General features: G+C 50.4%; 2 protein-coding genes across 5 annotated transcripts in view; both read left to right on the top strand.

Moving 5' to 3' along the window:
- Positions 1-24890, top strand: part of Hoxc4 (homeobox C4) — a 61691-nt gene extending 36801 nt beyond the window's left edge. Inside the window, exons 2-4 of one of the 4 annotated variants that reach the window (XM_005397200.2) lie at positions 22049-22165; positions 22312-23242; positions 23732-24890. In XM_005397200.2, coding sequence (XP_005397257.1) covers positions 22804-23242; positions 23732-24087 — 795 coding nt within the window. In that variant the 5' untranslated portion in view covers positions 22049-22165; positions 22312-22803 and the 3' untranslated portion in view covers positions 24088-24890. Of the gene's footprint in view, positions 1-20640; positions 22166-22281; positions 23243-23731 lie in introns of those variants that run through there. The other 3 variants (XM_005397199.2, XM_005397202.2, XM_005397201.2) reach the window with 3 other exon arrangements.
- Hoxc5 (homeobox C5) lies at positions 10-4694 on the top strand. Its single transcript, XM_005397203.2, has 2 exons — positions 10-2900; positions 3585-4694. Exons 1-2 carry the CDS (start codon positions 2447-2449, stop codon positions 3797-3799), a joined length of 669 nt encoding a protein of 222 aa, XP_005397260.1. The 5' UTR covers positions 10-2446; the 3' UTR covers positions 3800-4694.
- Positions 24891-26860: the final 1970 nt, after the last annotated feature.

Genomic DNA, 26860 nt, shown 5'->3' on the forward strand with positions numbered 1-26860 from the left:
AAAGAAAAAAAAGTGAATGTCGTTTGTTTAGCCAAGTAGGAGAAAATAAATAAATAAATAAGTAAATAAATAAACAAATCCCCTCGTGTTACCCTCCTGTATAAATCCGACCTCTGGATCCGTTCTCGAATATTTAATAAAACTGATATTATTTTTAAAAGTTTATATCCGCCTTTCTGTCACTTCGCTCGCCCGCCGGCCTGGAGCAGGCTCCAAGCGCTCCCGCGTCTGCCCGCCGCCTGCAAAGCCCCAGTCCTCCGCACTCGCCTTCTCCGGGAGCCCGGCGCCGAGTCCCGGCCTCAGGCTCTTCCTGTGATCGCGCTGGGGGGCTGGGAGGCCTCTGTGGGCTCCCTACGCCGCCGAGCAGCCCACACCCGCAAAAAGGGCCGCTTAGGATTTCGCAGGGGGCGGGGGGAAGCCCGGCTCGGGTTGGGCTCCCAGCTCCGCACGGGCCTTTCTTCCTGGCAGTGATAGTCTGGGGTCCTGGGCTTCTGAACCCAGAGCCCCAAAAGGCCAGAAAAGAAGCACGATCCAGGCACCTGGGTCGCCCCCGCCCACTCCCCGGAGCTCGGGGAATGGGACGCCGCTCGAGCGAGCCCTCCCCACCCAGCCCGCGCCAGGCCGGCTGTTGCGAAACGTGGCGGAGACAGAGAGGAGAGCCGAGGGGGAACAGAAGACCGCGCGATTCGAGTCCTTCCGCAGGGACTGAACGATTCAAGGACATCAGGAAAGAGAAAGCCTGGAAGCTGAGCTCTCGCCTGCGCTGGGACTCCTGACGTGGCCAGGACAAAATTCCTCCTTCTTGACAGCCCCAGCCTGTCTGGTTCCTTCCTCTTCTCCTCAAACCTGGCGGGTGAGGGGCGCACATCACCCCTAACCGTTTCTCAGCTCCCGCCTTCTCTTCCCAAGCCCAGCCAGAGAAACCTGAGTGGGCCTAAGGGAGAGGTGGTGAGGGGATCTCCCCCGAGGGAAGAAATCAGCCAGAGTTTTCCAGACTCTCCAGGTCCCCGCCAGCGCCCCCTCCAGCACCTCCGCCAGTGGGAAGGGGGGCTTCTCCTGGCAGAGGCAGAGATATGAAGGGGAGAAGCAACCAGGAAAGAGTCAAACTTGAGACTAGGAGAGGAGCGGAAAGGGCTACAGAGGACCTGGCCAAAGGCTGCCATGGTTGCTCAGGGACCAGCCAGGCCCACTCCATGCCTCCAAAAAGCTGAGAAATTCCTCTCTAATGGGCCTTCAGGTCCCTGGAAGGCCTAGCTTAGGGGCCTTTTCCCTAAAGAGTGCAAACAGGCCTTTTCCCCTGCCTTGCTCATGTAATATTTGTGGAGGCTTGAAGCACGCCTCTCTCTGGCCTCAGGTAGCATCTATGTTCTATCTAAAGTATCTGGCATCTGTACAACATGAGGATAGCACACGAGGATGCACAAGCAGCCTTCCACCCCATTGTGTCTGGTTCTAGGCATGCACATGCATACAACATGCACACACATGTACATGCATACATACACACATGAAAATTGCCTATTGCCATTCTGGGTTCCTGGCATGATGAAGTATAACCAACTCCTCCTGGCTCCTCACCTCTGGGCTCATCTCAGAGTCCCCAGCACTCTCAGCCTCCTGACCTCCTTATCTAGCTGTGCCACCCAGGAACCCCTGTCTTGGGCATCCTGTCTGGCTCTTCAGAGGTTGAACCCACTTTCCCATGTTGCTGGGCACCTCCTCAGCAGTGTCGGGGTCTTGGGGCCTCTGAGGCAAGGGATCTCAACCTTTGGTTCGAGGAACCTGAAATAAACACATTTGGTTCTCCAACCTGGGCAGTCGCTGCCTTTTTACTCAGCCATGTTTGAAGTTTAGCAGAGCCGAGAGTTAGGGAGAACCGGGCTATACATTAGAAAAAGCATCGCTGTACATCCTAAAGGAGGCCTCATCTTTTCTCCAATTTAAGTAGAATGTAAAGGGCCTGCCCAGGAAATCTTTGCAGCAACAAGCACCTTCTCCACAGGATAGAAAATCCAGCCACCAGAAGGCGAGCCGGCGCGTCATGATGCAATTCCTCCAAGTAGGCACCAGGTGTCGCTGTGGACTCGTTGTCCCGCCTACCCCCCAATTCCAAGAACCATTTTTTTTTTCTCCCCCTTCCCTCTCTTTCTCTGTCTCTCACTCCCTCTCCCCCTTGGTTGGGCTTTGCCAACATATCAAGATGCGTTTCTCCGGCTTCCATCACTAACCTCCCGGAGGTCATCAAGCCAAATTTATGAGTGGCCGCTCGAGTCACGTGACTCTATTTAAGGCTCCCTTATTTGGGAAGAGCGCATAGGATAAAGAAAGAGATATCTCCACCTATAAATTGTGCACTTTGGAGAACAAAAAACCCCTCAACTTCAAAGAGTCACAAATCACCCTTAATCAAAAAGGGTGCAGAAATTTTTTTTGGGCCCTCCCCGCCATGAGCTCCTACGTAACCAATTCATTCTATAAGCAGAGCCCCAATATCCCTGCCTATAACATGCAAACTTGTGGGAACTATGGATCGGCCTCAGAGGTGCAGGCATCCAGGTACTGCTACGGCGGATTGGATTTAAGCATCACTTTCCCACCGCCTGCGCCTTCCAACTCTCTCCACGGGGTAGACATGGCTGCCAACCCCCGGGCTCACCCCGACCGCCCCGCCTGCAGCGCTGCGGCCGCTCCGGGACACGCTCTGGGCAGAGACGAAGCGGCTCCTCTGAACCCCGGGATGTACAGTCAGAAGGCGGCTCGCCCGGCGCTGGAGGAGCGAGCTAAGAGCAGAGGGGAGATCAAAGAGGAGCAGGCGCAGACAGGGCAACCCGCCGGACTGAGCCAGCCACCGGCCCCGCCACAGATTTACCCGTGGATGACCAAACTGCACATGAGCCACGGTAAACTTTAGGACTTCATTTTGCGCGCTCGGGTCCGCCTGGGTTTTATAGGCCATGCGGGGCAAATAAAGAAAAAAAACCTGCGGCCATAAATTTTACGATCCAGGCATCAATGGCTCGTAAAACTGTCCACTAAAAGGCTTAGAGGCTGTGTGCGCCCAAATTTACGACGACATAATTGGATCATAGGAACAAAACGTGTATAAAAGGCAATATTCAATTTTTGGGGGAGAGGGAGGGAGTTAAAAAAATAGAGGGATCTGAAGGGTGAGGAGCGCGGGGCTCCAGAGCGGGGATCCCCCCGCGGCTCCCTCCTCCCTCCCCTGCGGAGCCCGCTCGGCCCGCGCTCTCGGCTCCGGAGGATTCCAGCGACTCGGGAGGGGCGGGAGGGGGGTCCCCGGTGCTCGGATCTCGGGAGTGCTTATTGTTCGGTCCGAGCCTGGGTCTCCCTCTTCCCCCCACCCCCCCTCAGCCCTCCGGCTGCGGAGTGAAGGCCGCGGTGGAAAGTTTCCTGCCTGGGCGGAGGCGCCTTTCCCGGGGCTCGGCTGGGCCGGGCCCGCCGGGCCTGTCTCGCGGCGCTGCCTCTCCCTCCGGCCGCGGGTGGGGGGGCCTGGGACTGGGATGGGAAGCTGGGGCGCTGCACGCTATTCACCCCTTCCTGGCTTGGGGGGATTTATGTTCCAGAGACGGACGGCAAGCGGTCCCGAACCAGTTACACGCGCTACCAGACTCTGGAACTCGAGAAAGAATTCCACTTTAACCGCTACCTCACCCGCCGCAGGCGCATAGAGATCGCCAACAACTTATGTCTCAACGAGAGACAGATCAAGATTTGGTTCCAGAACCGCAGGATGAAGTGGAAGAAAGATTCCAAAATGAAAAGCAAAGAGGCTCTTTAGAGGCAGCCGGGAAGCCCGCGGAGAGCACCCCAACCGGCTTGGGTCCCTGCGCCTTTCCTTTTCGGTTTTTCTCTCTATATATTTTGGGGTGTGGGGGGGCAGGAGCTGGAGCTTTGGCTCCCCAGGCCTCACAGACAAAAGCGCTTTTCCTTGGTATTCTGCATCCCACTGCCCCTGGGTTTCCAGGGGCTGCACGCTCTGCCTGCTCCCCTCAGCTCAGCAAAGTTCAGCTTAGCTCAGCTGGGCACCTGGGGCCCAAGGCTACCTCTGCAGCGTCTTCCCAGAGGGCTTCGGAGCACCACAGGCTGGTAGGGAACTAACCTCAGCCTGGACCACCTCTCCATCCCCAGTCCCCGGTGAGGCCCGCCTGAATTAAGGTGGGCCCGGCCCACTGTAGGCCCCTCACCCCAACCTCCAGGCTCTCATCTCTTTTGTTTCTGGCTAGGTGAGCCAGGCGACCCCAGGCTGGCGAGTACTTGTGCCTGGCAGAATCCATTGCCAAATTGGGGTGCTTCCTCATGGCAACTAAACTTGGTCTTATTAATGGTTTGCATATGAAAAGGGGAGAAGACTGAATATGGGCCTAGGGCCCTTGTGGTTGCCCTATCCTCTCCACATCTTCCGCCCCTTCCCCAAAGTCGGGGAGCCTCCCCAGCCCTCGCCTGCTGCATGCCCTCTCAGGCCGCAGCCCCAGCTTGCTAGCTAGCTCAACTATTGGGGCTTTCTGCCATTTGAACCCCAGCAAATGGTCCCAGAGGCTCCTTCTGTCTCATAGTTCCTGCTATGACTTTCTTGCCCTGCTACCCCATCGCTGTTGCCCAACTATTTATTGACTCCCGGGTCCTTCCTGAAACTATATTTTGTCATATCAAATAAAGACAAAGAGAGAACAGAATTAAAGATGCAGCGGCTCCTGTCTGTTTAGGGCACGTTTGAGTAAAAGTGTCTAAATGGGTTGTGAGGCATAGCGCAAGGCCCAAAATCTTTAAACCTCTTCTTTAAAAGAAATGTTTTCAGGTGTTTCTAGGGGCAGCAAGAGGAGGGAGGTGAAACGGAGTTCCTTTTCTGATTCTTGGTTCCAAAAAGGGGTTCTGGGGAAAGAGGAAGGCACGGGCCTCTCTACTGGCTTTTCCTGTCTGCTGTGGCTGTCAAAGGCATCTGATGTTTCCAGACTGGCAGTAGCCTCTACTCCATGCCAGACCTAACCTAACTAACGTGTAGGGACCAGTGGCTCCGCCGTGCATGGGGCATGCTCGGACTCAGGCCCTTTGGGCCTCTGAAAATCTCTCCTGGGGCTCGGTGGTCCTTGAAGGGGCTTTACTGGACACAGAGGGAAGGCTGAGCCCTCAATTTGGCCCCATTTGGATTCCCTGGAGAAAGTTGGTACTGCTTGGTAGAGAGGTGCAATGCTCGGGGAGTTGGCAGGGTACACTTCAGCTTTCTAAGCTGCTGGGAGAGAGGGGAGCAGGGAGAGCAGTCTGCTGAGTGTACTTGCCTCGCCAGAAGTGTGCAAACTGTTTCCTAGGGCTAGGAAAGCTAACCGGGATGAGAGCTGCATAGACCAGGGCCAGAGTCACGTCTGTTTGCCATCATTTATCTCAGTCTCTGAGATTTTGTTTGGAGGGGGAGGGTGACCTACAAGGAACAAAAAAAGGCGGATAATTCAGGTGGTGCCTAAGGCCGACCTAGGCCCACTCCGCTCTGCTCAGCTGCAGGCTCCTGGGATGGGCTGAGGGAGGAAGCACTTTGCAGGAGAAACAAATGTGGGAAGGGTCCATAAAACTTTACTGCATTTCCTCTCCTGCCTCCCACAATGGGGTGATTTCCTGGAGCCTAGCCTAGGCCCCCCACACTGTTGGGGTGGGGGTCTGGAGCTGGGCTAGGAGCTGCTCCAGCAGCAGCGAGAGGGAAAGGGAGCAGAATAGTTCTGGGGAGGGGCAGGGAGAATATTTATGATTATTAATGCTGATGCTCCTTGGATTTATTACAAGGACTAACTTTGTCCTTATCCTGCTGCCTAAGCTACCCATCCGTCCATCATTTTCGGGAAGACCTGAGAGCCTTTTCTTGCCCCGCACTTAGCGCATAGGAGATCTCAGCAAATGTTTATTGAGCTGTGCACAGGACTATCACCCTTACCCTTCTCCCTGGACTCTGGCCGGGTTAGGGCACAGGTAATGTCTCCCTTCAACTTGTACAGAGCCGGTCAGGCCAACCCACCAGCACCAACTTTCAGTCTCTCTCCCCCGCCCTCTCTGAAATAAAATGTGTAATTTTCTTCAGGGAGTTATTTTAATTTTTTCTCCATGCTGAGTAAAACTATTGGGCAAGCAGTGAAGCATGAAGAAGCACTGGCGTCTCCAATGGGTAGCAGTTAAATAAGAAAGGGGCTGTGTCACCGCACTCCAGCCTCCCAGGTCTGCTGCTTCCCCAGGGCACAGACTGAGGAGGAGAACCAAGGGCTTTGGCCCGGGCAGGAACAATGCGGGTCAGACCTGCCAGGCCAGGTGCAGCAGCCCCGCTGTGCACTGACTGCCCCTCCCAGCAGGATTCGGGCCTCCTCCTCCGGAGTTGCTGGAGAACTGACTTAGCTGGGCCAGGCTTGAGAAAGCACCGCTGTGCCTTCCTGTCCTCCCTCCTGTCACAGTCTGCAGACCTGCGCCCAGGCTCAGCCTCCGCTTCAGCGGAGGAGCCTGCAGAGGCACCCAAGCCGGAGGCCTCAGAAATACTCCCCTGTGCTGGGAGTGGGTGAGGCCCAGACCCTTGATCTCTCCCTGAACAGAGGCTTCTGCTTAGCGTCTAGGGGTAGCTGTCCCAGCGGACAGCCTCTTGGCACATTTTCCAGGAGCCAGGGTTTGGCATTGCACTGGGGCAGTTAGTGCAGGGGTTTTCGGGTCCCAAAGGAGACGGTGGAGCTTGCCTCTCCACTTTGCCCTGGAACCCACCCACTCTGGCAGCAAGAAAGAAGGGGATGAAACGTGACTTACCTTCCCCGGGGAGTGGGAAGAGGGGACACGGCCCACTCTGAGCCATTAGAGGAGAGAGGAGGAAAAAATAGGAAGAAAAAAAAATCAACACGACCTCGAAGGCGACAGGTCCTTATGGAAATAAGTAAGTAAATAAATAAAGATCCATCCTCTCCTTCCTCCCCACCCTGTAAGGGGGTGTGGGGGTGGGGCAAAGGAGCAGCACGAGGGCTTTTTAGTGTAACTGAGCATTGGAGAAATAGGCACAGCTTCTATGTGAATTTAGGAGTTTGAAACTTTTGGAGGTTATTTATGTGAATGGCCTGAAGGCAAGCCCGTGAGTGGCTCTTGGGGGACCACGTGATGTCATTAAACCAAGTTTTATGGTGTAGGGAGAGCTGACAAACCCACAATATATTTACATCATATATAATCTTAACTGTCCAGCCACGCAGCTGCTGGTGAGGTTTAATGCTAGGACAGAGGGCCTGGCAGTTAGAGGGGATTACGGCGCTGGGGATGATGGTGAGAGAGGTTACATCTTCGAAAATGAATCCCAGGCGAACGCTGTAAGTTAATTCTCTCCCCTTCTGAGACCTTTCCTTCCATTTACCTAACTCCCTCCCCACCCCTTGAAAGAAGGTAATTCCCACTCACAAGGGAAAAGAGGAAAGGCCTCTCTAGGCCTTGCCATGCAGGGGTGGGAGAAGAGAAGAAGCTGCTGGAAAGTAGGAAGATGGGGGAACGGACTCCTCAGGCCAGGCCTCCGTATAGCCCTTATTCTCTCCGGCTGCAAGTCAGCTTGGGCAGGAGGAAGCCTTGGCTCTTCAGAGCTCTGCAAGATCTCCTCTGGATGGAGAAGAAAGCCCGAGGCGGGGACATACATGTTTGGTGTTTGTAGGAATGTGTAAACTCTAGACCACTGCAAAGCACCTCTGGGGTCCCCTCTTCCAGGGAAGGGAGCAATTCAGCCCTTGGCCGGTAGCTCAGAGTCCAGGCTAGGGAGGAAACTAAAGAGAAAGGCAAGGAAGGAGGGCTCTGGATCTACAGAGCCCAGAGGCTGCAGCCTGGACTGGCTCCAAAGGGTCTCCTCTCCCCTTCAGCGTTAGGTCGGGGTGGTGGGTAGCTTCCCAGTCTCCAAAATCTGAAGTCTTAGTCCGTCGGGGGCCACTGTGATTTTTGCTTCCCCTGCCCTCCAGCTGCTGGGGACTTCCTTGCCTCAGGTAAAAGTAGGCCCCAGGAGGCCTACAGGGCTCTTTCAGTGACTATAGTGCTGTGAGTATTGGATATGGAGGGAGGGAATGTCTTTGCTAGGCTGGGAAAACTCCCAAAGCAGAAGAGAGTAGCCTCTAGGGGATGGAGCTAGCAGGGTCCAATGTGGGCATTGGAAGGGAAGGTGGTTCTCAGGAGGGGCTCCCTTTGGGCTTCTGGGTAGGAGCAGGAGAGGCATTGGACATGGAAAGCACGTGTCCTCCACACCTGTGGCTGCACACTCCCTCCCTTTGTCTGTCACCTTCACAGGGAGATAAGCCAGGAAAGTGGCAAGTGAATTCAGGCCCCTGTGAACTGGGAGGGATTCAGCAGGGCTGGAAAGGGGAGGGCAGCAGAGGGGACCATCTTCCTGAAGAGGAGGCTTCCTTGGGGTGAGAGGGTCTTGGTGTCTGTTTTGTGGAGAGGTGCAGTTGGGGAATGGAGGGGACATGCTACTAGCACCACCCAGGCCTCCCAAACCCAAGGACCAAAGGAGAAGAAAGAATCAAATAGAGATAGCTCAGGCCCACTAAGGAAGGACAGAGGACCAAAGAAAGACAGAGGTAGCCTACCCCAAGCTCCTTTGTGAGGAATGTAGGTGCCCCCTAATGCCTGATCCCAGGGCCTCAGTCCTGGCAAGATTCGGCCTCCCTTACCTTCCTCCCAGACACCCTCATTTCCCTCAGAAGCCTTAGGATCTTGGGTGATTTTCTTCAACAGCCCATTCTGAAAATTAACCCTCCCCTTTACCTGCCCTCCTCAGCTCTCTTTTCCCTCACCAGGGTGTGATTTTAAAGATGTCTAGAAACTTTCCTATCAATCCAAGCCTCAAGGAGATGGGAGATTCCTTTGGCCTATAATTTGACTCTTCCCCTTCCCTCCGGTCTTCTCACGGCCCTAGCAGAGCAGTTGTCTTTAACCAGGAATTTAACCAGAGCCAAAGCCCTGCAAGATTCCACCGCGCTCCCTGACCCCAGCTGAATCTTAATCCCATTTCCTTTCTCTCTGTGTGGAGGCTGTGAGTGCGTTTTACAAATTCACACACTCTCTTGAGGCATTCGATGAATTCCTGGCCCCCTTCTCTGTTTTTTAGGCTTAAAAGTGCCTTTTAAATACCATCTTCTGTTCCTGCAACAATAGGGCTTCCTTCCTCTCGAATAATTTGCCTGGCAGTCAGATCAGTTTTTTACTATTTTCCAGGTTTCACCTGGGAACAGGAAAACACAAAAGGGGCCTGAGATTCTTGATCACCACCACCACCTAATCTGTGGAAGAGGGGGATGGGCAGGCAATAAGGCGGCAACTGTGCCCCAGCCAACCCAGAAATCTTAATTTTGCTCCTAGGTCTTTAACCTAGAAGAGGTCAAGCAACCAATCAGGAATGCTTGCTATACACGGTCACATGACCCCCATCAACCAATAGACAAAAAGTGTTTGGGTCACTGTGTCTTGCTTTCCCCTTCCATTCTCTGTCTTCCTCTCTTCTCTTTACCCCTTTTCCTCCTGCGTCTGCCCTATCTCAGATTCAGAAGGAGGAATGATACTGAACATTCTAGCCCCCTCCCTCTGCCACTGAACCAGCTCTGATTCATCTGTGGCTTGTGGCTTTGTTTTCTAACAAAGTTGGATGTCATGGTCAGTCTCAATTGTACAAGGATCTGAAGTTGTGGGACCATCATCTAGTCCAGTGTATTCTCTTTTTTTTTTTTTTTTTTCTGGTACCCAGAATCGAACTCACGACCTTGCGCTTGCCAGGCAGGTGCTGTGCCGCTGAGCTAAATCCCCAGCCCCGGTCTAGTGTATTCTCATGTTTGCCTCTGTGATCTTGTCCATTTCTCTGTGCTTTTGAGAAGTGAACTCTAAATTAGGCTAAAATGCAAGTGTGAACTATAGCCCTGAATTCAAATTCTGACATAACTCTCCATACACTTACCTTTTAGAAGTTTTCATTCTCTTCTGATCCTCATGGGAATAAGCCAGGCAACTAGCAGAGATCTCTTTTGATGTATTTTTCTGGAAATTCTCTAGGAACCACTAGCTTAATTAAACTGTCTCAAACATGATTGGGGAAGGAGACCAAAGGAGAGGTTGTTTTTAATAGTCATGTTTGGTGCCTCTAGATTGTCAAATAATTTTGAGCCAGTTAAGAGAAAAGAGTAGACACAAAAAATCGAGACCCTCTTCACCCTCCATTTATTTATTTATTTTCAAATTTTACTTTATTTTGTGAGATAGGATCTGTCAATGTAGTTCAGCCTTGAACTCACTATGTAGCCCAAATTGGCCTCCAACTCACAGCGAGACTCCTGCCTCAGCCTTCCAAGTACTGAGGTTAGAGGCGTGTACCACCATGCTCAGCTTTCTTATCCTTCATTTACATGAGTATTATGATAGAGTAGGTGATGATATTGTATCCTGTTCAAGAGCTATTGAAGACATAGCCACTGAAAGTGTAGATTTTGGTGTTGTGTTTACTTGGGTCAAATCAGAAAAGCAATGGGAAAGAAACTTTTTCTGAGCAAGAATATCTGATATCACAGAGTATATGTTTTGTTTTGTTTGGTACCAGGAATCGAACTCAGGTCCTCGCACTTGCCAGGCAGGCTCTGTGCCACTGAGCTATATTCCCGGCCCATCACAGAGTATATGTATATGATCCAGAAATACTTGTATCTCTTGAACACTTAGGTGGCCCTGAGCCCATACCCCAGTTAATCTAGACACAGACATTCTCTCCCTACCCTCATCTCCAGGGCTTTTTCCAGGGTGGTTTTCTGGTTCAGTGGCCCCAGCCCCTGCCCGCCCCTGCTCTTGATCTCCTTCACTCCTTAATCTAAAGAGCAGGAGTTCTGATGGGCTATGCTACGTAGACCTGTAGTAAGGACAGGATGTAGGAGTGAGAGGAATATCTGGGTTTGGGCTGGGATTTGTAAACACTCACCTGTTTGTTTGTCTTCTGAGTAGGAATGGTTTGGGGACAATGCCACAGGCCAAGTGGGAAGCATTAGGATGAAAAGCCAGGAAAAGGGCAGATCTTCTCAGAAATCATTAAGACCCCACTTCCCAAGTCACCTTCAGCCACACTGCCCCATTTGCCTCTTTTGTGAGTTAGAATTAAAGCACACACTCATGTTTCCCTAGTGGAGGGTATGGTAGTTGGTAGACCAACTCTTTCCTTTGGTGAGACATTCCACTCTGGGCTTACCAGATCCCATCATGGATGAGGAAAGAAAGACAGATGGGCTGGAGTTAGGTTGGCTCTGTCCACATGAGCACTGGGAAGAGAGATTTTTCAGAGTGCCTTAACTCCTTCCAATGCCCAAGTAAAGCCTATCTGTGTCCCTCGCTGTCTAAAACTGCTCTGGGCTGTTTTTTGCAATGGAAGTGCTGAAATATTACCCTAGGCTTATCTCTGTGTCTCTTTTGCTGGGGGAACAAGCACCATCCCTCTAAGCCTGTGCTGTGGTAGGATTGTCGCCCCTGAAGGCTTTGGAAGTGGAGAAGAAAGAAAACTTGTAATTAATGTGCCAAGTTTTAGGGCTTTTGGAGTTAGGGGTTCAACATAAGAAGTCTCTGCTGTTAGAGGGCCAAGAAAGTCACACATACCCCCCTTATCAGGTCCTTGTAAACTTTAATGATGTGTCTGTTCTGATAAAATCTCCCTGGCTGCTTTCATGGAGCCCCAGGAGCTCAAGGAAAAGCCAGGAAGGGTCTGACTGGGCCTAGGAACTGTAGTGATAAGACATCTTTGTTCTTAAGCCCTATGGAACCCTGGGATCCATCTCTCTCTCCCATTTCTAAGGCTCAGTGAGGGGCAAAAGGGGAGCTGTGTATGTGTGTGTGTGTGTGTGTGTGTGTGTGTGTGTACACACATATAAAGTGAGAATCAGAAGGGTTGAATCAAGTCATCCAGGACCTTGTGCAGAACTCCAAGGACACCCCTAGAAGCTATGACAGAGGTCCCATAGAAGGTTCTGGGCATGCTGGGGAGCGAGTGGCGGAGCAGAATACTTCCCTAGTTCTGCCATCATCTGTGGTCCCATGGAAGCTGAATGGAATGTGTGGGTTCACTTCCTGGTATCCTTTCCTATTGCGCCCCAGGTCCCAGAGAGGTAGAGCATGCCTTTTTGCCCCTAAAGATCCTTAGTTCAGGGCTGGGGATTTAGCTGAGTGGCACAACGCCTGCCTGGCAAGCTCGAGGTCGTGAGTTCGATTCCCGGTACCAGAAAAAAAAAACAAAAATAAAAAAGATCCTTAGTTCGGCTGGGAATGTAGCTGAGGGTCACAGCACCTGCCTGGCAAGCACAAAGTTCTGAGTTCAATTCCCAGTACCAGAAAAAAAAAAAAATCCGTAGTCCTCCTATCCCTTATCCCTGAATACCAGGATATCTAAACATGAAAAAAGATCTATAGGTGTCCACATACGGTTCGAAAGAGGTGAGAAACCTGGGCTCATAACAGTAAACCAGCCTCCAACCAGCTTCACCATCTTCTCCCACTCCATTCCTCCCATCGGCCCAGGTTAGAAGTCCTTTGTCCTCCCCACCCCACCCCCACCCCCACCCTTCCAGCCCTGGGCTTCAAACCTAGAGCAGCATCGGTGGATGGTAGAATCCAAGCTCTTGGTAACCCTCAGTGTCCTGTTCGCCCAGATTGAATTGTGTAGAATTGCAGGGCCAGAGAGAAACCAAGAAGCAAGATCCTTCTGTGACTGAATCCACCTTTCTGCTGTTCCAGGTTCAAACTTTAAACCCCTTAGGGCTGCTTCTTTGTTCAGACATTGGGGAAATTTTTTCTAGAAAATACTTCTTTAAAACAGTTAACTTTCTGGTAGGAAAACTGTGTGTGTGTGTGTGTGTGTGTGTGTATGTGTGTGTGTGTGTTCATGTGTGGACAAGGGAACAAGGAAGGGTCAGGTCCCTCATTTCAGACTGTGTGTCTTACCCCTCCCTGGGGTAGAGGATGGGGGCGTGGGCCAAGGTTTTATTGAGGATGCTTTTCCTGTTGGGAGTAGAGATGGGGTCATAAACGCCTAGAGGAGGCTGTTTTGATCTGGAGACTTCTCAGGAAGTAGCATCTGAGGTTTTGCTTTGTAAATCACTCTCCCCCATGGCCAGCTAGATTGTATTGCACTTCCCCAAGCCCATCTGAAGCCCCTCCCTGCCTACCTTCCCAAGTAAACCAAAGGAGAAATTTTTTTTACAAGATGGGGTCCCCTGAGTCCTCTGGCTCCAACAAGAAGAGCAGTTGGTGATCCTGTTCAAAGTTCCAGATATTAAAGCTGTGCAATTTTTCATCTTTTGCCCATGCAGACCCTGGTCCTCCCACTCTTTAATCAGAAAGGAGCTAATTTCAAAGGCAAACAGCTTCAGAGCCTGACTGTAGGTACCATGATTCCTACAGGCTCTCCTCTCTTCAGAGGCTGCCTTCTCCTATAATATCTTTCCCAAGCCCCAAACTCCTTGTTGAAATGCAGAAACTGGTGTGTGTGTGTGTGTGTGTGTGTGTGTGTGTGAGAGAGAGAGAGAGAGAGAGGGAGACAGAGACAGAGAAACAGAGAGACAGAGAGAGACAGAGAGACAGAGAGAGAGAGACAGAGACAGAGAAGTCATGGAAACCACAAACTAGAGAAAATGAAAGTGAAGCATACTGGAGACCTCATCTAGCTCCGTGAGACTGGAAGAAACTACAGTCTGTGCCTGGGTTTCATACAATTAAGATGGGTGCAGGTGCGTGTTAAAGCTTACGGGCTTTTCATATCTTGTCTACCAAGCTGTCTCCAAACCACATATATTTTACCTAAATGGCTCCATTTTGTAGTGATGGTGAGCCTTATTCTCCTCCCAAAAGATACCCCCAAACCCTTCAGATCTCTCCCTGCTAAGCTATGGGTCTGGACTGGAACACCTCAAACCCACAAACACCACGGAACCCTCCCCATTCCTAAGATGCCGTGCAAACACATGCATCTGTTCTTTAAAATGCATCTTTGTAGAGAGCTGAGCTCTCCTATAGTTATACATGTGAAAATGTATTTATAGACTGTCCTATGTCTTCATCAGGATATATGATTCACACTCTTTCTGCTCCACATTTAAATGCAGATTTATTGATCTTCAGATTTATAGATTCATAGTGAACATAATAGAGCCCTGATTCTTGTCTGCACATTACCAATCCTTCTATAATAGTTGCATATATGCTGGGATATATTGGTATTGCTGTCTCTAAACATCTAAATAAATATGAGGTTTTTTTCTTCTCAGTTGGAAAGAACTAAGCATGTGTTGCTCAATCTCTATTTTATCTAGATTTATTCAGGGGTCCTACCTTATCAAATAGCCACATGTTGATGCTACCTTTTTGGAGATGTTTATAGTCATTGCTGCAGGCTTTCTACAAACTTGAAGTTTAGAGATATATTTAGAGAGAGTTCACAACGCATGTATCTGTGTGTGGGGGCATAGATCCCCCTCTAGAAGCAATCAAACTTACTGTACCTCTGTCTCCTTCTGTCTCTCTGATCTATAAAAATATCCAGCGAATTAGGGCATGGAACAAATCTATTTTGGATGTTTTGTCTGTTAAAGTGAGTGGTTCTATCCCTATTTCCAAGGCTGTCTCCAACTGTAGTCCAACTGAGTTACTTGCTCTCTGAAATCCCACTCAAGGAATCACAGCCTATCTCCTGGCAGTCCTTGTGATCCCTGTGACCTGAGACCCCAGCCCAGGCTCCCCACCTTGCAGTACTTCCCAAGAGAGGGGTGGAGAAGAGGGAAGAGTCTACTATCACAGTTCCTTTTGACTCCCAGGGTAAGAGGCTTGGAGGTCTACACACACACACACACACACACACACACACAGAGGCATACCTAGTACCTAACAGGATTTTTGAAATTTGGAGAAAAAGGTAAGTCCCAACTATTTCTGTGGAGCCCAAAGATGCCAGGGTCAGGGAACAACTGGTAGGTGCCCCTTCCCCAGTTCTTGGTGCCCAGGGCCCAATTAAGCAGGCCACCTCCCTCCTGTAGCCGTGCTCATATCGGCTGGGATTGATGCCTCCTCAGCTCCTGTATATCATTTCCAAGATTTTTTCTGTCCAACTCCTCGTTCCTTTGGCTTCTGCGGCTTTGACTAATGATTGCTACAGATGCCAACGTCTCCAGAATCCTAATAGCAAGGCAGGCGGACTCTTATTTACCAGGCAACATTGCTGCGGGGGAAGGGGTTGGAGGCAGGAATTGGGGTGTTGTAGGTCAAAGGACAAGGAGAAGACAGTGACCAAGTGGGGCTTCGCTGAACTTTCTCACTAAGAAAGACTTTCCAACCCTCTCTTGTCCCTTAGGGGTATATACATGATATATGTTATATTATATTGTGTGTATATATATATATGGCTACTAGTAACTCATTGCTACTTCCTTAGAAGCGATCCAAAAAATGAGTAAACAGAACATGAGAGAATAAGCATCGAAGTATTTATTAGGTGCAAATAATGAGAGGTTAAGCATAAAACCAGCAGTTTGGGGAGGAAAACAGTTTCTCCTTCCAGATGAGAGAAAGGGAAAGAGGCCAGCCACGGTGGGAGAAGGGGTCCCCATTCTTTATTCTAGTCTTCTCTGCCTCCCCCTACCCTAAATTTACTTTTCGCATAAAGTAAACAACTCCCCTTTCGCCTCACCTGTCCCTGCCGTGGAAGGGGTTGAACATCGTGTTCCCGGGCGCAGGTGCTGGGTGCTCCCCGGGGCTGCCAGGGTGAGGGGGCCTCTGTCTGAGGCCGTGGAATAAAAATCGGATCCAACTGTCTCCTGCGGGTTAGGGGCCGACCTGGATCTCCAGCCCTGCGGTCCCTCTGGCCCTTAGTGACGTAAAGTTGCAGCCGAATTTGCTTCTCTGGGCGCTTCTGACCTCCACCGCCAGGCCCAGGTGTTTAGAGGACCGGGCCTGAGCACCCTGCGCGCCTGGAGCCAGGCGCCGGCTTCCTGGGGTCTCAATCCAGACCTTCGAATACACACTTTATTTGGGTGAAGACAAAAAACAAAAACAAAAACAAAACAAAACATAAAGAGGCGGAGAGCACAGCTCCGAGGCCAGGCATGAAGTGATAACCCAAAGAGGGAACATTCTTTTGATCAAAGAATAATGGAGCACAACATAACTCAGAAAAGCGAAAGGGCAGAACCACAGTCTCAGAGTCCAGCGCCGAGGGGCGGCTGCGGACCCGGCAGCGCCGAGTGCGGATCGGACTCCGTGGCCAGGCCTTTTCGTGGGAGAGTAGGGCGAGGCTGCCGGGGACCCCGACCCGGGCCGAGCCCCCCGAGGGGCGTCTTTGAATCACAGCGCATCTGGAGGACTCCAAATACAAAAAGGGAACCGAAAGATTTAAACAGTCGGAAGCAGAGGCGTCCCGAAGCGGCCCAAGCGAAAATCAATCACGTAATTAAAACAGGGAGGGGGCGAGGCCCGAGGCTGGGGGTCCTCGGCTCGGAGGAGGCGGCCAAGGTGCGGGCCGAGGCGGGAGAGCGGCGTGGGGCTCTGGCTCACCCGGCCGGAGCGCGCGGCAGGGCTGCGGGGAAGTTTGTAACAGATCGCTATTGATTCCGGCTGTGTGCCCTCTCCCAGGCCGGATCCTGAAGCCACGGGCAGCCGCTTCTCCGGCTTCCCCATTTTTATAAGGTTGAGATGCGAAGTCGCCTTTGAAGGCAGCTTCCCAGATCCCAGTGGTGCCACGGATTTGCTTCCCAGGTCCCATTGGTGCCACGGATTTGCCCTGCCGGGGCAAGTCTTTCTAAAACCCAGGTGGCACCGAGATGCTGCTTCTGGGTTTGAGGGGCCGGAGGGAGGGAGAGAAGGAGCACCCTAGTTTCAGGCACTTAAACATTTCTTTTGGTCTTTAACATCACCCCCTCCCCCAGGATTCTAGGCAAGCAGTGATGATTCTGACCTGTGAGCCAAGCTTAGAAGGGGATGTGAACTGGTGAGCTGATTAATTAAAGGAAGAACTTTGGGCTGAGCAAACAGGACCCTTGTAGGCAGGCAGGGAAGGAGAAGGCACCAGCTCCAAGAAGAGAAAATAAGGCGCTCAGTCGCTGTCTTCCGTCAGTGGAAGGTGTTTTTGTTATTACTGAGGTTAACAGTGGTAATGATCTGGTATAGCTGGGTCAGCCCTCAGAGACTGCGCGCTGCAGTGTCTTCTCACAGACTTCTCTGGAGAAGTCCAGGGCTCCCCAGCTTGGCTGTGGCTGGGGAGGATAAAATAAATATCCTTCCCCCTTCCTTTGGCTCTTCTTTTCCCACTCCTTGAAGAACTCCAGAAAAGGAGGGCACTTAGGGCATCTCCATTACTCCCCATCGTTTTCCTCCGCTCCCTCCAGTTTACTAAGAGGCAGTTGTAGGACACTGAGCTTCTGGGAAGAGCCCTTGTGAAGGAGCAGAGTTCAGAGTTAGGCAAGTGACTGCCCAACCCATTCTCCTGTATTCTGACCCTGACCCTACAGGGGACCCAGGCTTCCCTTCCCTGCTCCGTGGAATTTTCCCTCTCCCCTTAGCCTTTCTCAACCTCTGCTTTCCTTGGTGATGGGTGCCTAATTCCATGGGTTTCTGGCAGCGCACAGGCCAAGAACTGATTAGGGCACTCAGCGACCCTCATTGACCCTCAAGTATTTGCAGTCTCCTTTCCTCTCCTCAATCCTGGGAGCATAGGCCAGGAAGCCCTCCATAAACTTAAGGCCAGCAGAATTTCTAGATATCTTAAGTCATATTAAAACTCCTTTAAAAGTAAAAAAAATCTTCCTCTTGAAAAGAAAGTTCAGGTTGCAAACCTCTAGCACAGCCAACTTCCAGCATCCACATGTCAGAATTTTCAGCGACAGCAGTATTCATAAGAAGAAGTAAAGCTTGTGTCAAAGAAAGAAGGGGACACCCCAATCCAAGTTTTAAAAGGGATAATAATCCAGCAGCACTGGATGGGAAGGTTTGGGGCAATGAGACTGGGATGAGCAAAGAAGGGGGTGGGGAACCCAATGTCTAACTAACAATTTCTCCAGCATAAAAATGAAACATCAAATTCGTTAGCCCAGGGCCTTCATTTTTCCCCTTCCACATTATAACTAGTTATTGAACTCGCTGGAAGATCTAAAGGCCATTTGCGAAGAGACAAATTTCAATGGAGTTTCCCCATCAATAACCCCATGGCAGTGACCTATTGGAACAAGTCAAACACCCGAGGTGAAATGCAGGTCACTCTGTCTAACCAATATTAAAATGCGGCCACTTTTTAAAAAGCCACTTTAAACAAGATTTGAGGAAAATTGAATTCCAAGGAAGACAAGGCAAGGCGGGGGAAATCCACAAGCGGACCTTGCCTATGGTCTCCGAACAAACAAGAGAAATTCATCTTTAATATTTTAAAGGGGGGCAAATTAACATTCCATGATTGCTTTTTTTGAGACTATAAGCGATTTCAGGAGGGGAAAAAAAAAGGGTTGAGTATTTTCTGGTGACACGTCCGGGTTATTAAAATCATTTTAGACCAATTCATTACTTTTACTGACAAGAGATTTAAGAAAAAATCAATTAAGCATTTGCATATTCTTTTGCATACATTAGCCCTGCCTGCTGGCATTAGAAAGGGACAAAAACACACATATATCTACGTTCACACACACATACGTACACAAAAGAAGAGATGGTATGAGAGTATTATTTCAGTTTGGGGTTTTCAAGTTGCCTGGGGGAGGAAAAAATCAAAATGAAATGAATTGCCTGATTACATACCATCTAAGAGTCCATTTATTTGAGGAAAAAAAGGAGATACACTGCAATTTTAATCCCTAAAACAACAACAATAACAACAACATAAAACATACACATGCATATAGAAAAAAAAATCCAGCACTTGGGGATTGGAACAATCCTTATTTTCCTTCCCTGTGCTCTTCAAATCCTAAATTGGTTTTCCCATTTATTTTTTTCCCTTAGAAAATCCAGGGAGTGAGAGGTGAGATTTTAATGCAGCACGGAATCTGTGGAGCCGCTGAGATCTCAGCCAGCAGCTTGTTACTGGGGAGGGGGGGAATATGGGTTATCCAACGGTCAGTATGGTAATCTGGGCACAATAAGGCCTCACACACAATGGACACATATTTTTCTTCAGTGGTGTCAGAAGGGAAGCGCTTTGTACTGAAACATGTTTCCGAAAGAGAAACCAGATCGAGATTTAGAAGGAGGTGGGGTGTGGGGCGGCATTCGGAGAGCATTTGGATGCAGGAAAAGGTGGTCAGAAAAAATATAAAATAAAATTGGGCAGAGCGAGGTGAAGGACAGAGCAGAGGTGGAAGTCCTTGGGCTGGCAAGGCAGGAGGGGAACGCACAAAAGAAGACAGGACCAGATACAAGGATTCATCACAAGCAGAGCCGCTTTAGTACCCCTCCCCAACTCAAGTAAGCCATTGCTAAGTGCAAGAGCCCTCTGCAAGGATTTTACTTCTGTGCTTATAATAATATCCAGGTAAAAATGTTTGCATGTATATGTGCGGCGAGGTATTTTATCCATGTGACAGGCAACTTCCTTGTTTTTAAGCTATAGGAGCCCAGAGAGAGTTTTCCTTTTTAGTTTTTTGTTTTGGGTTTTTTTTTTTTTTTTTTTGGTAAATGATGTAAATGAGTGTGGACACATTTGGGGGAATCTCCTAGGCGTCACTATATTCATTTTGAATTAGCCTGGAATAAGAACTCCACATGTTTATAGCTGTATAAGGAGCATTTAATATTTTAATAAATATTAATGGCATGTATGCATATATATTTGTTAACCCTAGTAGTCAAAGCCAGACTTGACATTCAGTGGGAGGCAGCTGAACCCTCTGTGTCTACTCACTTATACTGGCCCAGGAAGGTATTTTCAACCCACCTGCAGGAGCTCAAAAACCTGGGGTGGGGAGTGGTGTGATGGGCAGTGTCTTGGGAAGGTAACTTAACAAGTCCAGGAGGTGCAGATTAAAGAAGAGTGTTTAGGTAGGGAGCAGGGTTGGTAAAGGGGGGTGTAAAGGCTAGGAGGAGAGCTAGGTAGATAGCCCACCTTCCCAGGTGTGGAAGAGAATATTCTCAGCGGGGCTAGGGTGAGCCAGCCAAAGCCAGGTGCATGGCACAGAAGGGAGACTGGGGGTGGGCCTGCAAGAGTTTTATCCCCTCTACCAACCCCACCCTCACTTTAACCAAAGTTCTCTGGAGATTTGGGCCGCCCCATGGGACAGTCTGGGGCCACCGTTGAGACTTCTGTAGTTCAGGATTCAGTACTGGTTTCCTTCTGCCCTCTCCAAGCAACTTGTCATTAACCCACCCTCACCAACCATTACAAAAACAAAAACAAAAACCTTCAGGGGACTCCTTACCACCATCAGCCAAACAGCTGCCCCCCCCTCACTCACAGGGACAAGTTCCTCATCCCACCAAACAGCCAGTCTCACACCAAGGGGGTCCAGGTCCAAGTGGGCGAGGGTTCTTCAGCAACTCTAGGAGTTTGGGGATCTCCTATAAAAGATGGTTGACTCCAGGGGATCCCTGTTCCTCACCCGCTGGAGGTCCTGAGAGCGGAACAGGGCCCTGTCCGCCAAGCGGTGGCCCTAGTGCACCTAGGCTGGGGTAGAAGTTTCAGCATTGGAGCAGGAAAGGCAGGCAGGGTTGCAGGTGGAGACTTGATCTCCGTGGGCATCACCCCTGGCCCAGGTTCAGTGTTCTTCCAGCCCTCAGGGTGAGCACTAATTTGGTGGGGACCCACTTCCATACCCCAAAGGTAGTAAGAGAAGGGTGGGAATCTCCTGCTTTCAGTCTCCTTCTCACAAGGGTTTTATTTTTTCCCTTTCCCCTCCTCATTCCCTTAATTGCAGATGTTCTAATTAAACCCTCAAATAGTTGTTATGCCGTTTTAAAAGGTACTTATTCAAGTGTCAACCAGGCTGGGCTGGGAGGAGGCAGCGTAGGGCGGCGAATTAAAGGTAGATTGACTAATCACGGCGGCGATCATAATAATAAAATCAGAGGGAAAAAAATCACATTACGACTTTTCGTGGAAAGGAGGGAGCAGGCAGCCAGCGGCCGCCAGCCCTGCGCCGCCGCCGACACAAAGAGTGCGGGCGATTCCGCGAGACTGATTTATGACGTTTTACAGCCCTATAAAAGCTGTAGCGACGAGGCAAGCGCTCCTACCACCGCTGGCAGATTTAGTCTAATAAATAAAACATAAACAGTTAACTTTATGTGTCACTTTTATTGTTATCAAGTAAAATATAGCCGAGCCCCGGCAAGCTATGATTTTAAACTATAATTGTTATCAAGTACAACAAGGGGACCCGGCTCCCTCCCTGGGCTTTCCCTTCTGCTACCCTCCCCAACTCTGAGTTATGAGAGATCAGTTAATTGGAATTGGTAGCATGACGTGGCCACCCTTGCTGAGGGAGGGGGACTGGGAAAACAGTCCTTCTGTACCCCCCTCATTCCCGACACCCCCACATCAGGGTTTGCCTGTGAATGGGTTGCAGAGGGAGGGGAGAGATAGTAAGGCACTGCAGACCCCCAAGGCCTCCCTGCCTCCCCAGCTTGTGACCTCACCCCTCCTTTTTGGAAGACAGCCTGGAGCTGGCCCTTGGGAGTACGTGTTTACATGTAAACACACGTGTTACATGGATACAGAATCTGGCCTTAAGCAAGCGGCTGTACCCAGGCAGGCCTTCCTCTCCGCGGGGTCCACCCGCTGTGAGGATGGGGAGAGGAGGACTCCCAAGGTCTTGCCTGGGCAACATCACAAGGCACTGACTCAGGACAGAGAGCTGTCCTCTTTGCCAGAATTCCCTACGAGCCAGTCTGGGAGGTCCTTGTCAGAAACCAGCAGGCCAGGCAGCATGGAGAATGGAAACCGGAGCCAACAGTAGAAGAGATCCTCTGCTTTGGGGATGGGACAGGGAGGGCCGGTGGGTAGAGGGGAGGGCAAGACTTCTAAGCTCTGCTTTGCCAACCACTTCCTGTCTCTCTTCAGCGGGGGCTCAACCCCTAGACCTCCAGAAATGACGTCAGAATCATTTGCATCCTGCTGCCTCTACCTGCCCGGTCCAGCTGGGACCCTGCCTTGCCTGCCCCATGGCCAGAGGGTTGGGTGAGTGTGTAGGGGACAGGGGGGCTGGACTTTGGGATCCTTGGATGGGGGGCACCCCAGGCTCTCTAGCCTCCTCGGCTCAGCTGGGGCCCCTCCCCATCCAACCTCCACTCCAGTCCTCATTCAACTTCCTCTTCCTGCGAAAGAGGGGCGCTGCCCAGTGACCTATGCAGACTGAAACAGGATCGCCATGAATGGAGACCACTGGGAAAGCTCTGGAGCCAAGGCCATCCGGGCCCACTGGAGTCCGAAGAGGAGACCCTGGGGGGGGGCTGAAGCACAGACTTCCGACAGCCCCCCGGTGCCCAGGCTTTGGAAGGGGAAGCTGGGAGCTTCCCATCTCCTCTCGCAGGGGAGGGTTGTCAGTTTGGCGGGGTGTGCACCGGGGGGCACCCCAGCCCCTGCCAGCCATGCCCCCGTCATCTCCCCCCAGCAGCAGCACCACCACACACACACAAAATTGGATACATTTTGAATAAAGCGATTCGGTTCCTTATCCGGGGACTGGGTTGCTCCGTGTGATTGGCCGGCGGAGTCACATGGTGAAAGTAACTTTACAGGGTCGCTAGCTAGTAGGAGGGCTTTATGGAGCAGAAAAACGACAAAGAGAGAAAAATTATTTTCCACTCCAGAAATTAATGATCATGAGCTCGTATTTGATGGACTCTAACTACATCGATCCGAAATTTCCTCCATGCGAAGAATATTCGCAAAATAGCTACATCCCTGAACACAGTCCGGAATATTACGGCCGGACCAGGGAATCGGGATTCCAGCATCATCACCAGGAGCTGTACCCACCACCGCCTCCGCGCCCTAGCTACCCTGAGCGCCAGTATAGCTGCACCAGTCTCCAGGGGCCGGGCAATTCGCGAGGCCACGGGCCGGCCCAGGCGGGCCACCACCACCCCGAGAAATCGCAGCCGCTCTGCGAGCCGGCGCCTCTCTCAGGCGCCTCTGCTTCCCCGTCCCCAGCCCCGCCAGCCTGCAGCCAGCCAGCCCCAGACCATCCCTCCAGCGCCGCCAGCAAGCAACCCATAGTCTACCCATGGATGAAAAAAATTCACGTTAGCACGGGTAGGCAACTTTGCTTTTTGCTCCCCCTCCCTCCCCTCTTCCCCGGCGCTCCCCACCCTCCCCGGCCCCCTCCGGCCCGGTCCTCCTTTCTCTCCTTCCCCCTCTCTCTCTCCAGGAGCGACTCTGGGTTAGCACAATTGAACTGGATTTACGAGCGAGAATGGGTAATTACATCCCCCATAAATTTTATGGCTTAGCTACTCTGGGCAGTCCGAGCCATGTGCTACGATCTGTTATGTATGTGTGAAAACTATGCTCGCTTTCTAAGGGCGCATAAATAATTCAGTGTCGTTACAATGAGGATTCCCCTCTTATTACACTACAAAGTCTCCAGCTTCCTTCAACTTCTTTATAACCCATTTAGCTTGATGACTTTATTTCCACCACTCCCTCCTCCTGTTCCTCAAAGCTGAGGATGGGGTGAGGGTGGGGGGCGGGAGCCTGCTGCCTCTGAACCCCATTATTTGCTTTTCCCTCCCCCCCTCCCAGTGAACCCCAATTATAACGGAGGGGAGCCCAAGCGCTCGAGGACAGCCTACACCCGGCAGCAAGTCCTGGAATTAGAGAAAGAGTTTCATTACAACCGCTACCTGACCCGAAGGAGAAGGATCGAGATCGCCCACTCGCTGTGCCTCTCTGAGAGGCAGATCAAAATCTGGTTCCAAAACCGTCGCATGAAATGGAAGAAGGACCACCGACTCCCCAACACCAAAGTCAGGTCAGCGCCCCCGGCCGGCGCTGGGCCCAGCACCCTCTCGGCAGCCACCCCGGGCACTTCTGAAGACCACTCCCAGAGCGCCACGCCGCCGGAGCAGCAACGGGCAGAGGACATTACCAGGTTATAAAACATAACTCACACCCCTGCCCCCACCCCACGCCCCATCCTCCCCTCACACACAAATTGACTCTTATTTATAGAATTTAATATATATATATATATTTTGGTTCTTTTCTCTCCTCCTCCTGCTTCCTCCCTGGTCAATTCCAAACAGACAAAACAGATAAACAAACAAGCCCCCTTCCCTTCCCTCCCTTCCACTGTTAAGGACCCTTTTAAGCATGTGATGTTGTCTTAGCATGGTACCTGTTGGGTTTTTTTGAAACGCCATTTGGGGGGGGTAATTTATTTTTTAAGAAAAATGCTGGAAAAATTATATATTGCAAGGTGCGATGGTCTGGTTTGGGTAAATTTCAGGGGAGATGAGAAAAGAAAAAAGGAAAGGGAGGTTTTAAAGCTAATTCTCATCATTCTCTTCCTTCTTTCCCCCTCTTTCCTTGGGCCTTTTGCATTGAAAATGCACCCGGGGAGGTTAGTGAGGGGGAAGTCATTTTAAGGAGAACAAAGCTATGAAGTTCTTTTGTATTATTGGGGGGGTGGGAGGAGGGGGGAGGACAGCAGACAAAGCTAAATGCATCTGGAGAGCCTCGCAGCAGAGCTGTTCAGTTTGAGGAGCCAAAAGAAAATCAAAATGAACTTTCAGTTCAGAGAGGCAGTCTATAGGTAGAATCTCCCCTCACCCCCCATCATGGTTATTGTGTTTTTGGACTGAATTTACTTGATTATTGTAAAACTTGCAATAAAGAATTTTAGTGTCGGTGTGAAATGCCCCGTGATCAATAATAAACCAGTGGATGTGAATTAGTTTTACTTCAATGTCTGATGGTTTCTTTTCACCCCCCTGCTCCTGGCCTGGTAACATCCTCCCTTCTCTATAGTTGCCTAAGTTTACTCTAAGCAAACACACAAACCTGAGAACTCTCAACTCCCAGTTTTCTAGTGGCCTTAGAAGAACCCACAAGGGGGTTGGGATAAAGGATATGGAAGCTTGTGGCTGGTTTACCTTGTCCTCTTCTTTCTGGGTCTGCAGAGAAGCCAGACCTAGGGGTACTTATCGTGAAGGGGAGGGGCTTTTCTGTAGTTAGACACAGTCCCTTCTTTTTGTTTGTTCCTCTCTCCTTTTTTCTCTTCTTTCTGCCAGGTAGGGCTGCCCACTTTGCAGACTAGAAGGCAAGTTTAGGAAGTGGGAAGGAGAAAACTTTTCGGGCTTCTTTGGGATGAGTGATTGAGGACGATATGCCCTGTAAATCTAGTTTCCTGAGAAAACTACAGGTTTTGAGCTGTTTGAGTTTATGATCCCGAAGCAGCAAAGTGACCTGTTGGGATTGGCTTCTCTGTTTGTTTAGACTTAGGGAAAAAGGTGAAGCGGAGGCCAGAGGCTTCAGAGCCCCCTACCCAGGGGTAGGCCTCAAAGGCTGATGCCTGGTGATAATGAAGGACTTTTCTGTTTTCTCCCAAATTTTATCATGGGCCAGTCAGGTGTTGAGAAAAAACTCAGAAAGAAGCAAGGGCCACTCCTCTTCCTGCAACTTCTCGGTCCTGGCAGGGTATGGGGATGAGCTGAGCAAGGCTCTCTGACTGGTACATGTATGTATGTGTGTATGTTTGTGTATGTATGTATGTACGTACGTATGTATGTATGTGTGTTTCCTTGTGGTTAAGAAGAAAAAAGGGGGAAAAGACTAACTGAAGAATTAATGCAAACCAAAGGCTTCAAAATAACTCTGGTCCTGGAAATCAGGCCCTAAGCTAGGCCTGCTCAGTTTTGTGCTTATTTGCTAGAAGACGGCGGGAAGAGGTGAACCTCTTCTCAGGCAGTTTCTCCAAATTTCAGAATGGAGGGTAATCAGAAGGAGGAGAGGGAGCAACAACCTGGGGTGCGTAGCATTACCTCTTTCTTCTAGCCCACATGCTGGAGTGAAAGGCCATGGTGGGACCAAGTTGTGAAAATCTGCTTGGTGTCTTTAAATTTATTTCTTCTTAAACTACTTGCTGACTGGAATTTGGAGCAGGGTGTGTGTGTGTGTGTGTGTGTGTGTGTGTGTACAAACGTGCTTGTGTGTTTGGAAGAATCACTTAGTCCTTTAGGTCTACTTTCTCCTCCCTCAGTGGTACCCTAGAGACAGCAAAACATGCTGCCTACAGTGTGAGGAAGAAGGGCCAAGAATTATCTGCAGTTATTTTATGTAATCAAGTGAATTAGGGGCCTGATCTGACTGTAGCCCCTATCATCTTGAGGCAATTGTCGCTGGACAGGAAAAGGGAGGGGGGGTCTAACTGTGCTTGGGAAAAGAGAAGGAAAGTCTGAGAGCTGGACCAGGGAGTCTTTGTAAGGCGTCAAGAAGCTGAGATGGAAAGGAAGTTGAGGGTGAGGAGAGATCTACAGTTCCTTCCTAAGTTTGCTCATTTGGAGAAATAAGAACTAGGAGCGGGGGAAATCACTACATATATTTATTTTCTTCCTGAACTTACTAAAGGATGCTGTTTAACTCAGGAAAGTCAGCTTTTCAAAGATTGGGGCCTTTATTTCCCCTCCTTTACCAGCTTCTGCTTTCTTTCTCTTGTCACACACATAGTCCCTGCTGCCTCTTTCTGTCTTGGTCTACAAAAGGGAAACATTAGAAATCCACAATTTTTGACAAATGAAATAAAATTAAAATCCTTTAACTTGAATTTTGGAAGATTTTGGCCTCTGGCCTTCTCTCGAGTGGGTTTAATTTTCTCCACTTTTCCCAAAGCTCTCCTTTGCCTTGGACCTGACCACCCATATGGGCTCCGGT

Source organism: Chinchilla lanigera, unplaced genomic scaffold, assembly GCF_000276665.1.
Source record: "Chinchilla lanigera isolate Chin_1 unplaced genomic scaffold, ChiLan1.0 scaffold00057, whole genome shotgun sequence".
NCBI classification, from domain to species: domain Eukaryota; kingdom Metazoa; phylum Chordata; class Mammalia; order Rodentia; family Chinchillidae; genus Chinchilla; species Chinchilla lanigera.

Bases quoted from the DNA above. Each gene is read 5' to 3' on its own strand.
- Hoxc5 (XM_005397203.2), top strand. From the start codon at position 2,447: ATGAGCTCCTACGTAACCAATTCATTCTATAAGCAGAGCCCCAATATC. The intron at 2,901-3,584 runs GTAAACTTTAGG...TTTATGTTCCAG, and splicing joins CAAACTGCACATGAGCCACG to AGACGGACGGCAAGCGGTCC.